Raw genomic sequence first — 13201 nt, 5'->3', positions numbered from 1 at the left:
TGGTGTCTTTTTCCTCATATCCTCAAATCCTTCCCTCTTGTAAAAGTGAAGCAGTCTGTTTGAGAATAGGAACGAGAAAGCACAGCCTATCTCTAACCACTGTATCACTTGTCCAAGCAGGTTTTTCTGGAGTAAAAATCCAAACATTTCATCCAAACAATTCAAAATAATGTTGGAACGAATAGTATTTAGTTTAAATTTGATCATTTTTACATTTTATTTTTCATACCATGCTATGGGACAAACTAGCTTTACATTGAAATACACAATGCTGCTCCCTCATATACATGACATGGATGAACAGCTGGTGAGATGCGGATGTTGTGCCTGGATCATGTAGCTTTAGTCTCAGTTTTATCGTTTTAGCGTTATATCATGTACACAGCCATCAAGTACATATTTAAGACCCTTTTCACAAATCCCCAGGCACACACATACTAAGGCTCCCAGGCTCTACCCCACCATGTACAACAGCCGCTGATGCTGAAGGATGCATGAACTTATGCCATGTGAAAGTGGCTAGCTAATGAGTCGTTGTACATTTTAAGTAAGTTGTTCTTTCTTGACAGGAAAACCACTGTCTGCGGATCAAGATCCTGGGAGATTGCTACTACTGTGTGTCTGGGCTGCCAGAGGCCAGGGCCGACCACGCCCACTGTTGTGTGGAGATGGGGTTGGACATGATTGAGGCCATCTCGTAAGTTGACCCTCCCCCCCGGGCATCAAAAATGGCTAAACATGTAAAATGGTGAGGGAAACCCTTGTGTCCAGTCTGCTGCAAGTATTTGCAGTAGCAGGACTGTTGGTGGGAAAACCGCTTGATGGGTGAACGGATGATTTCCAGATGCAGATTTAGCCTTGTTTCATGGGAATTATTTATTAGCAGTGGGAATAAATGACATCACTTGTTATCCAGTAATACTTTTCTGTTGTCCTTCCAAACACTTTAATATCTCATTTAGCTCCTGTAAATGGTCACCAAGCCAAACTGACATCAGACGTCATTGTTGTCAGGGGTTGAGGTCACAGGTCACAGTTCAAGGCTCGAGGCTGACACATTGATTGTTGCTGTGAAGGATGTGAAATGTCTGTTGCTCTCTCCCTGAAGGGCCTGCCTGTTCCTCGGTGTTTGTTTTTTCCAGCAGAGCCCAGAGTTTCTAAGTGGTTGCAGCTGATCTGCCTCCCTCAGTCTGTTAGCATTATCCCCGCTATTAATTCACCCATCCATCTGTTCATTTTCTGTACTCACCCATGCTGTTCAGAATAATAAGGCTCTGTGTGGGACCTGATCCTGGCATCAGATTAATAATACATAACCTGTTTAGGCAAAGTAAATGTCAATTTTGATGCCAACAGAATATATGCAGTAGGTGATTCAACCAAGAGCCATCTTTACATTTTAAACCTCTTAGATTTCCAGATAAAGTGAACTTTCAAGAGTATGTTCTTTTCAAATCACAACTTATTTGCTCACAAGAGGAGGGATATCATTATCTGCAGAGAAAAGCGCCCCTTTGGAAACATAATTAACAAAAAGCTCAAAGTACTGGTTACCAGTACTGATGGTCAGTGATCTGTGGGATACCTCAGCAGTCAGCATGGATCACCAAAGATGTTGGCAAATTTAGAAAGAATAGTTTTAGAGATAATTTTTTTCACATTAATGTTTGCTCATTGATAATTGTTGTTGAAATGTGTTTTGCAGGCTGGTAAGGGAGGTGACCGGGGTGAATGTGAACATGCGGGTGGGCATCCACAGCGGCAGGGTGCACTGTGGGGTGCTGGGACTCAGGAAGTGGCAATTTGACGTCTGGTCCAATGACGTCACACTAGCCAATCAGATGGAGGCTGGGGGCCAAGCTGGGTATGTCTGTGCAGTTCTAGTTAGCTTCAAAGTGATTAGAAACCAGTTCACTTTGCTGGGAGCTGGACTGCCTATAGTGTTATACTTTTGAATGTACAGTATCTGAACAGTGAACATTTCTGTGGGTGTTTATGTGTTTTCTTGTTTCAGGCGTATCCATATCACTAAGGCCACTCTGAATTATCTGAATGGGGACTACGATGTGGAGGCGGGAGCAGGGGGAGACAGAAACGCTTACCTGAAGAAGCACAATATAGACACCTACCTCATTGTGGGCTGCAGTCAGAAAAGGGTATGAAAAGGGTGGCCCACATTACTGCCTGAAACTGCAAAAGCCAAAGTGCACACATAAAGAGACACAACATATTTAGGTCATATTGTTGTAATTTCTTTTAGTTAAAGCTGCATTCTTTGATTTTTAGCCACTAAGGGGCAGAATAACTCAACCTAGCTGACTATTATCATTATTACATTTTTATGGTGACTGTAGACATTAAGTAGAGAGAGAAACATTATTAGTCCACTGGAGTCATGTTTCTGTCCACATGATGAATGTAAGTCATTCATTTTTTTAATCTTTTTTGGTCTCCATCAACTCCAGAGAAAAAATCTGACTTTTTAACTGCTGGTTTGCTTTTTTTTTCCTGATTTGATGATTTTGATTAGAACACAGAGACTGAACCAGTAAGAAGTAAGAGTAAATGTGCTTTGAAACTAACCATCAAACCAACAGTGAGCTAAAAGAAGCACTGAAAAGTTATTTATTACAGTTTTAATGTATGAAAACTGAAATGTATCCTTGCAAACATTCTAAAATGTATTGGTATTTAAATGTGAACAGGCCAAAGCTGGAAGAAAATCATCCTGAAAATGTCTACAACTGTTCAAAAATGTGTGCATTTTTTTGGTTAAAATCATGAACAGCGTGAAACCATGAGCTTTAGCCATGATATGAATGTGCATTTGGCACCATTAACTGGGCAGTGTTGTAATGTGAAGCTGAGGGCTGGTGGTTCATGTGTATTAAGCCTTGAAACGACACAATATAACTTTGCGAAAAATCCAGAGAGACCATCCGTGTGTGGGTGTTGAATTATTCTGAAGCAAACATCACATTTTTGATAAATTCTCAGAACAAAAATTAGCGCTGTTCCCGCCGGAGCTATCTTTTCAAATACACACAGCCAGTCCGTATGGTACATATCATTGTTTATAAAGTGGGATTCGGTCCCATGTGAACTTTATTTTGGAGAGGAATGAGTTCATCTCTGCTTCACTGCATGAGTTCCAGTTTGTTTATGACTGGACTGCTTTAATCAGCTGTCTTTGTCCTCCAGCGGGATCACAAGCTGTGACTATAGATAGCATGTCATGTGAAGTGATATCTTCCTCTCATTTAGCTGCTCATGCAGCGAAACAGAAGGATGATTGTACAGTCTAATTATTTTGTTTCCTTTTTATATGTTCCTTTTTGCAAGCTGCATCCTGGAGCCAGTTCGCTGTTCTGATATCAGATCCGTGAGAAATGAAATGGTTACAGATGGTATCACCGGAAAACAACACAACACCCAAAGCAGAACTGATTACTTTTCCTGAGCATAAAAATACATGCGGCATTAAAGTTGGTGGATGCTTTCATTTACTGCTCCTCACAGTCTGATGAGTCAAAAGCAAAAGTCCCACCACACATATGACAATCACTGCTTGTTTTCTGCTGCTTTGCTTTTGACTGTGGTCATCTTGTTATGCTCGAAAAAAAGCTTCATCCTTGTGACAGGACATCAGGAGCAGGCTTGTTAGGTGTCATGGGTGCACGTCGTTATGGCTGATCGCATTAGTGCTGACTTGAACTTAATAATGTGAAGCCAGCAACAGATTGAGAATCCATCTGAGTTTGATATGCACCTTCAAATTATGATTTGCTCACACAACCATTTATCCTTTAAAACTTGGGGATTGGAAGGAAAAACGTGGATCAGCTATTTGCATCCGAACAGAAGAGCTTTACATGAAGAAAAGAGAACAGGGGTAGCATGACTCCATGATACAACTGGTGTACTATTTAGTTTGTTTCAGTGATATTAAAATGCCTTTACATCCGCCAATACACAAACATCCTAAAGATAGGAGATACCAGCCTAATTTACCTTGACAGATTAGGCTTTTCTGCATTTTCTACATTTTGTGTCACATTGTTCCGACTCTTCAGTGAAGCTAAACTGTCTGATGATGCACCCAGTTACAACTTTAAAAATCAGCCCAGAAGTAAATGTGCTTTCCACCACTAGAGGTTGATGCATATAAATGGAATCATCATAGTCTAGTAGAGGCAAGATCGTGAGCTGAACCGTGTGTTGCTGAGATAAACAACCACACAAATGATTTTGTGACTGTAAATAAGGTCTTGAAAATAAATATTTTGTTCAATAGGCATGTATTGAATCTATTTTAATACCCAATCCTATGTTCTTATTCCTTACAGAAAGAGGAAAAGGCCATGATCGCCAAAATGAACCGACAGAGGACCAATTCTGTCACCCACAACAGTGGCCACTGGACTGACCGTCCATTCTACAACCATCTGGGCGGCAACCAGGTGTCCAAAGAGATGAAGAGGATGGTGAGGAAAATTTCAAAAGCTGTAATTGTTATTGTCAAAGTGTCCTGACCCTCTGCTGTGTAGCGCTGCTATTATGCCTGTTGGTGTTATTAGAGTGCCACAGCCAGGTGACGCTCCTGCCAATATCTCATTTCGCCTCTCATTTGGTGATGAAGCCAACACATTGTTAATACCCATAATCCTTTGATCTGTGGTCCTGATAAGCAGCGGCAATGACCCTTCATTGCACACTCCGCCTCTCACACCTCACCTCGGCTCTGAGAAGCTCTCAGGAGCACTCAGTGAGACAGCAGCAACATGTGGGCGGCTGCAGCGAAGCGAGTACCAGAACAAATTGTTAGTCCACTGCTGCCAGTTGGGCGGTAGAAAAAAGACCCGCATCCTCTAAACATTAACCTCTGCTGGGCTGAATTTGATTATTTAGGCAAAGCCTGAAATGTAGCAGCAGCAGCAGAGTGATGTAACCATATCAGGATTCATTTGTATCTACATGCTGCAGCTTTCCCTGCAAAGCTGACCTGCAAACAGTGAGTCACTCAGTGAATGGATGCGCCCACACCTGACACACACACGCAGAGTTGCTTTTTGTTTATTCTCATATGATCAGTCCACCCACCTCGCTCACTTAATCTATTATTGGGAAGAATGTGAGAAAGCCCAGCCACATGCACAGTTTTACTTTGGGTTTAACACACACTGTATCAAAAATGGTCTTTCCCAGTAACAAACTGTCAGCTGTGCTTCCAGCAGTGTACAGTGGGAATCCGTGTGCATGATTTGAGAGTTTCAAAGTTATACAAACACAGTCTATTGAAATGCAAGCACAGGTTAAAGGGGAACTCCAGTTTTCTCATCATGAGGAGCACCGTGAACAAAAGCTGTCTTTGCTACCATCACAGTGATCCCAGCTTGGAAGTGTAGTATGCACACTCAGCCTTGGGACTAAAGGTCAGGATTCAGGACTGCCTCCACCAGTTTTGCCCTCTGCTTTCTTAATCTGCCTCTGACAAATCCTCCACCTTTATGGAAGTGAAATACTCATTAACAGGAGTATCCCTTCAATGATTGGTGTCAGACATCCCGGTACAACTTGAGCTGTGGTGTGTTGTAATGTAACATTCTGAATATTCTAACATGCATTCTGTGCAAAGCTAATGATAAACTCACAATCAGCCAGGCACAGCAGTGCATGCATTTCAAGCTGTGCAAGTCCTATTCGAGAGTTAATGCATTTATTGCGTGTGAGGAGCCGAGGGGGATGACTTAAATGATCAAAGAGAGATTGTATAACGGTGATATTTTTATAATATTATAGTATTTTTACTCACTGTATGACACTTAAATATTGCGTGATGCTACTTAAAAAAGAAAAGACAAAAAAAAAGGTTTTTTTTCACTTCCTTGTTATTCCCTGCTTTTATTCTGAAGGTCATGTGCATATTCTACATGGTCTGCTCAGTTTAAATATTCATTTCCACCGCCAACTGAGACTCCGCACAGAAAATCTCAGAAATATAACAACATGATGCCAAAGTCGTTTGCAGTTTTTTCTTATTTACAGTAAAAGCAGAAACACTGCAGCTATGACTGCTCATCCTAAAAAAAGCTGCAGGAACAGGCTTATCTCCTGTCGTCCTGGATGAGTACATTCAATTCCTGCTCCTGACATCATGTCAGAGGCTGTGGTGGTTTTTCTTCGTTTGCCTAATATCAGCATGTCACCGACGTGTCTGCGTGCTCTTCACGCCCCGACTCACAGGGCCCTTTCGAAGTTTGCAGAAACGTTAATGCTCCTGACATCAGCTTTAGTTGCCACAGTGTGGCCTATCACTCTCTGCCCCTCTATCTCTGTGCTGCTCATTAAGCACCAGGCGAGCTCTGGAGGTAAAACAACGTGTAGAGACGGACCTGTGGAGAGCGAGGAGTCAAAGATGCACAGAGGCCGCAAGAGAGAATTTTCTGTATAGATGGGAGGGATAGACCGGAGGAGGGTGTTATGGATGGATGTTCCCTCTTGTTCTCTCTATGCAGACACAGATGGAGCTGAGCAATGGACTGTGAATGACACATGAACCATTATTTACTTCTGTTTATTCACCTGCTCTCTTATTTTGAGGAGATGAGAGGAAAGAGTGGAGAGTAGAGAGAGAGTAAACTGAATATGTTTAGATTTTGGAGTGTTGGTCTGAGAAAATAAGACATTTGTGAACATCACTTTGGACTCTGAGAAGGTGTAAGAGACGTTTTTACAGATAAACGATTCACTGACGAATCGATAATGAAAGTAGTTGTCAGTCTTTGCATGTAGATGCCAGCTGTGCTCTGTGTGCTCCTCCTGCATTGACAGTCATGTGTTTGTCCAGAAGAGGGAGCCAGAGAGATGCATTAGATCACCTCACTGTGTTACAGTGCAGTTAGATGTGAACGTGGATGGATTCCTGCATGGGCCAGAGGGGCTCAGGGACCCCAAAGCCAGAGCCTCTGTGTGAAGATAGCATTTCTTTATGGAAAGAGCTCAGCTATTACAGCTGCATACCGAGGCTACAGGAACATTTCATTAAAATAGAGTGAGATTAGAAAAGAAGGTTAAATCAGAACAGCAGGACTGTATCGCACTGTCCTAGACTCAGATCCTGAAAGGCAAAATGAAAAAGCTGTATTCTTTTTTCTGTTCACTGTAGGAAGAAACTCCTGAAGCAACCACAGCAGGACATGTGGCTATGAATGAACAGGACTAGGAATTACAAAACAGTCATGAGTGTTATACACTGAATAAAATATAGGACATTTAATCAGACTGTTATGGAATAAGTACACATTGAATGAAGGAGCTGAGTGGCAGTGATTGATAATTATTTTTGATTTGAATCACTGGATCACATAATCAGAAATCAGAAAACTGCAGGAGGATGATAATACCTCCACTCACCTTTCCTAACAAACGGGCAGGATAATGTGCTAAAATAGACTCCAGCATCAAAGTTTCTGCAGGAAAACTCAACCAAGTTGTCTGTTTTTCTTTTGTCGGATATGAACCTTGTTGCTTTTCACTCTTTTTTGGGAAAAAAATACAACTAACAAGTAGTGAGACTCATCCTGTGTGTCACCTCCTTTATCTTGTTATAATTGCTTGTTGACCACAGTCTGTCTCTTGCTGTGCAGAGCTCAGAATGGCTGAGATAGTGGCTCCAATCTTCAGCTCAGTTTGACACAGAAGTCTTCATTTTAGCCGACACCTGCTTGAATGTAATTACTGCTCACTTGTGTCCATCCGCAGCGAACCTTCTCCTTCATATCTGCTTTTATTTCATTCTCTTTGGCTCAGACCAGTCATTATATCATCAAGCCTCCAAGAACAAGTCATAGTCTAAATGAGTGTGAGCACTGGATTTGATCAATCTTGTCAAATTGAACCAGCTGATGTGCAATCAGATGAGTGATTGGTGGCCTCAACTCCGTTTTTAATCTAAAGGATTGATATCTGGGACATTAAAATGATTTGTAGTAGTTATTCAGAAAAAGTTACAGTGCCATTAAAAACAATACTAAATGTTGTGTAAATCATGTTTTAATGTATTATTTGAATAAAATGGATGTGTGTACGGTAGATAAATGATTCATCTGCAGTCATTTAAACCGGTCTGCCTTTCATCAGCTGAACTAATATAACTCCTGTTCTCAACAGATAGCAATTATCATTTACTGTCATTAAAATACCACAATGCACAGCCAAGTCCAAAGTCATCTTCAGGTCACTTTTCTGTCTAATCAACAGCCAAAAACCCAAAGATGTTTCATTTACAAAGACATGGAAGAGAGAAAAGCAGCAATATGAGAAGCTGGAATCAATGCATGTTTGATATTTGTGCATAATAACTTACAACATATTTTAAATAATAATAATAATAATGATGTCCTTTGGCAGAGATCTCTAAACCTCAGTGTTGTTAAAGGGATGATTAGAGGTAAAGTAAAAGGTCTGGTTTGACACAGGTAAAGACTAAAGTACTCAGGTGTGGCTGTCTGGCTGATCAACAATAGAGGTTGCCATTTCCAGCTGATTGTGTTTTTATTTTCTCCTCTCTGTTCTGTCTTGCAGGGATTTGAAGACCCCAAAGACAAGTGAGTAATGACTGTCTCTCAACATTGGTGTGTCCTCCCTCTCATCCCGCTCGCTGTGGTATCTTTTTGTCTGTTTCCCATCAAGCTGGACTTGTTCTTGCTCGCTCTTAGAGGTAAAAAAACATTCATGGAAAGAACATTAACATTAGTATTCATGAAATGTTGGAAGAGATTTAATATTGTTGCTGCTTATGGCTGATGTAGACACCCAGTTTGAGGTGCCTGGATGGTAGCATTGAATCATTGTGCGCCTGGTGACTGAGCACCGAGAGGAAGCTATGAGGCCTTCCAGTCCACAAAGAAAATACCCGTCTCTCCTGATAAAAGCAGCAGAGGTGGTTAAGCCCTTTCAAAAGTCAGATCTGCTGGCTTGAATACGCTCACCTGATATACATCAATACATCAAACACTCCAGGAAAATGCAGCGAGTAGAAAGTGTAAACACCTGATAAAAAGAGACTCGGAGCTTAAATCGATGCTGTGAAGGTCCCTCCAAAACATTTTTAAAGCCTTCTTCTTTTCTCAATGATCAACAACACTATTTTCTGCCAACTTTCGAACACTTGTGCCTATTTCACATGAGAGATTGTCATCTGTGCTGGTTTATCTGTGCTCTTCTCTCTGGTTTGTGACTGGTGACCAAACCTGATCAAACCACAAGCACAGTCCTGAGGAGGCAGAGTGGCTGAGGCAGTGAGTGCTTAAACCTTAAGAAATAATACATAAAGGTGTTGTTTTCTGTTTATTTTGTATGACATATCATATCTCATTATTTTTGATACTATTAGAGTCGGCGAAGCTTTTCTGACTGATGCAACCGCAAACTTGGCCACAAAGTGATTGAGCGACCGCTTTAAGTCATCTCATGATACCAAAGTCATGGTTGCCAGGCAGGTTTTAACTGCTGCTGATTGACATGCAGCTCATTCAATATGAGCCATCTGCCTTGCGGTGTTGGTGATAAAGTTCTTTCAGAGTTGAAGTCCTTTTTCAGAAAGTGTTACATCATTTTGTCGAAATTCAAAGATGTCATCATCTAAGCGCGCCCCTGTCAGACTGTCAGATGAAGCGGTGCGGTGACGCATCTCATCCAGAATATAATAAAAGACAGAGGAGGGGATGTTTAACCCAAAGGCTGTCAGTGATGAAAAAACTGCAGTCACTTCTAAAAGAAGTTGTCCTCCTCTTCTCCTCCCAAACTGCTCTGTATCTGTGAGTTTGTTCTGACATCACAGCGAGCCGGAGCGTCCACGCTGACAGCCTCGGCTCCGGGCTGCGGCGCACATCTGACTTCTTATGCAGACAGCTTTTGGAGCTAAGAGGAAGGACATGCTGCGTTTTTGTCATGCTCTGCTACAAAGCATTACCAGATACGATATCACAGCTTAGTTTGGAAGTTTGTCCGTGCAGCTGGCGCAGTGAGGAGCTTGTTGTCGTCAGCAGTCACACATTTAGTCCTTTTATGAGGAGTTTGGGATTTGAGTGACTCAGAAACTCATCTCTGACTCATATCAAACCCCGAATGTTAACCATGACCTCAGGCAGACAATTCAGGAGTGGAAAATGCTTCTTAAACTGCTGCAAACAGTCTTAGCGGTATACTAAGGTCTTAATTGCTGAGGATTAAGACTTTATTTAGGGTCACCTCCATATCTTGGGGATTAAGATGCCAACTGTGAACCACAATGTTGCTGCTTCAAGTCTGGCCAGCCATGTTTATTGCATTTCTCTCTGCCCAATGTCCCTACTGTCTATAATTAAGGTAAAAAACGCCAGTGCCCTCATTATTTTTAGCTTTTGTCTTTCAAAAAAATCCAAATGTGTCTCTGTACAACCTCTGTGCTTAAAGACTTAGATGAGTATTATGAAAGCTGCCCTTATTGTTGCTGCTTTGTTGTTTTGTGTTGTAACCTGCCTGTTAAAGCCACTGTATGTAGAATGTAGAAGAGTTCTTATTCAGTTATAACAGCTTTCAAATTTTTGTTTGTAGAAAAATTAGATCAGTCTGGTGGAAAATGGATGCCGTTAAGTTGTTGCTTTCAGCAGATCAGCATGGATCTGCCAGTCTTTTTTCTGAACCGCCACTAGGGGCACCGTAGTTGGAAATGTAAAAATTTTCTACATGAGCTAATGTAGAAGAAAAACAGTGTGACATAAGTACGTTAAAAAATCCTTAAACGTTATCTACAAGTTCAGTACAAGTACAAGTTCCTCTTCACTCTGAAGTCCGTTCTCATTGTGTGTGCATTGGCTTCATGTTTCCACATTCCACTTGTTGGACCATGACTGGCCGAGCACAGAGGAACCTTCAGCAGATGAGTGTGAAAACAGCCGTTCACTGACATCACTCTGCTGCGCAGTGAAGACGCAGTTAGCAAACACAAGGCCCATCCAACATAACATCAATGTGCCGTCTCATTCATTCACCCACCTCACCTTCATCACCGGGGCCTTCATCAAGAACATGAACATTTTGAGGATCTGAAACAGCAGCAGCCTCACACAGCAGTGTAATCACTGTGATCTCAGTGGCATGACTTCCCCATCAGTGGCTTAGTGCATGTCAATAGGGCCGGAGAATTTCAATCAATGGAAGTGACACTTTGCAGATTCGGTGATTAGTCCAAGACAAACCGGCTCATCAGAGTCTATTGGGTTTGAGGGGAATGATGGTGTTTTAGGTAAATTGCTCCTTTTCACTGTGCACATGATTGGCTAAATGTTACAGCACGTCAGGGTGGGTTGTTAGGGTGACCATACACCAACCACAGATGATGTGCAGCGCTTTCTACCTCGTGAAAAGGGAATTGGCTCCTCGGGTCGGAGTTTTTCTGAGAAGTCACTGAGTAGAAAAAGTAGAAGAGTCTGAAGAGGCTTTTCAGACTTCCTGAGGTGGAAATGTCACCTGGTCTCATCTTGTGTTATTCAGGCATTTCATTTTCAGAAACACGCAGGAAAATCTAAACCCGGAGGACGAGGTGGACGAGTTCCTGGGCCGGGCCATCGACGCACGCAGCATCGACCGTCTGCGCTCCGAACACGTCAAGAAGTTCCTGCTCACCTTCAGAGAGCCTGACCTGGAGAAGAAGGTTAGGACGTACACACTGCCAATAGAGAGGCAAATAATTCTCCGTGACAAGCAATCTTCCCTGTGCCCAAAGCTCTCTCCTGCTCGCTCTTCTCTGTCCCTTGAGGAAGTCAGTCAAAGCAAAGTATAACAGAGAAAGCGAAGAACCGGGTGTGAAAGGGGGAAGAGAGGGCCGCTGAAGGAAAGAGGAAGTAAACTGCTTCAGACAGTGAAGGACAGGCTGAGAGGAGAGCTTTTAGATTGGGTCGTCACCAAAGAGTTTCAGGGAGTCCCGTTCTGAAGTTCCAGCCACTTTCTTCCTGTCATGGTAAAAGTGTGAGGCAGTGAAGATGTGAGCAGATTAAAAGGACTTTTGAACCATCTGCAGAGCTGGTTTTGAGACTTACTGTTGTCCAGGTAGTGTATCAAGACCATCGTGTGTCAGAGGAGACTTGTAATGAAATGAATATAACCTTGTTCGTTTGTTTTAGCTAAATTTATTTACATGGTTTTCAGTTGCTAATAAACTGGCCTAATAAAAATTGCAGTACAGAAATTCCAGTGACATGGATGACTCTAGCAGATTTATAACCAGTGTCACCATTACATAGTCTCCTCCAGAGAACACTGACAGCTTTTTGGTTGTAAAGTGTTGACCTCAGTACGTTGATCACACTTCTTTGATTGTAAAAAGTCCTCATCAAAAACTGTTTATATCACCAAACAAATCACAGCTGATATATTTCATAGGATATCTCAAATATCAGGATCAGCCTCAAAAACTCATTCAGTCTTAGAGTCCAAGTCAAGTCTATAAATATATTGTACTTTATACTGTAAGTTGTAATACTATAATACAATAGAATAGAAATACTATGTTTACATGCCTGCATCTAGTCAAATCCTGATAGGACAGAGTTTTAGGGCCACTGTGGGGAAAAAAAAAATCCCACATTTTGACAATAAAAGTTGTTTCAAGTGTAAAGAAGAGAACTCAAAAATACAGTCCCAAAATGCACAAGAAAAGTCCAAAAAGCAGTGTCACAGCAGTCAGGTCCATGTCGAGGGTGAAGCCTAATTATGTGTGACTCTGAGTGCTCAGTCCGGCTGTGCGACATGGATACGTGGTGTGAAAGTACTGTCCCTGCAGGTTTTCATCCTCTGTCTCAGTTTGCTTCAGAGAGGGACAGAAAAGGAAGAAAAGTGTGCTGTCAGATGCTAAAATGCCGTTTCCCTCTCCTCTCCTCCTGCAGTACTCCAAACAGGTGGACTCCAGGTTCGGGGCTTACGTGGCCTGCGCCTCCCTCGTCTTTCTCTTCATCTGCTTCATCCAGATCGTCATTGTGCCGCCGTGAGTCAACACTTTGAAATACCTCAGAGACTCACTGAAATACGCCCCCAGTACCAGCTCACGGTTTTAGAATAGAAATGGGATGACAGTGCTTTGGCTCCTCACAGACACTCTGTCATTACTTTCATTTCGCCAACGGCAGGCCTAACAGAGACAGATGCTGAACTCATCTGTGTG

At 42.1% G+C, this 13201-nt stretch overlaps 1 protein-coding gene across 1 annotated transcript in view; it reads left to right on the top strand.

The window, feature by feature from the left end:
* adcy5 (adenylate cyclase 5) overlaps positions 1–13201 on the top strand; it is an 80326-nt gene that overhangs the window by 54622 nt on the left and 12503 nt on the right. Inside the window, exons 5-11 of the mRNA XM_076746515.1 lie at positions 570–697; positions 1706–1864; positions 2015–2156; positions 4347–4484; positions 8584–8606; positions 11536–11695; positions 12927–13024. Of these exons, the coding sequence (XP_076602630.1) occupies positions 570–697; positions 1706–1864; positions 2015–2156; positions 4347–4484; positions 8584–8606; positions 11536–11695; positions 12927–13024 (848 nt within the window). The remainder of the gene's footprint in view (positions 1–569; positions 698–1705; positions 1865–2014; positions 2157–4346; positions 4485–8583; positions 8607–11535; positions 11696–12926; positions 13025–13201) is intronic.

The sequence above is a fragment of the Chaetodon auriga genome, chromosome 13 (assembly GCF_051107435.1).
Source record: "Chaetodon auriga isolate fChaAug3 chromosome 13, fChaAug3.hap1, whole genome shotgun sequence".
Classification (NCBI taxonomy): domain Eukaryota; kingdom Metazoa; phylum Chordata; class Actinopteri; order Chaetodontiformes; family Chaetodontidae; genus Chaetodon; species Chaetodon auriga.
Note: the sequence above shows the minus strand (reverse complement) of the source record. Positions and strands in the feature narration are given on the sequence as shown.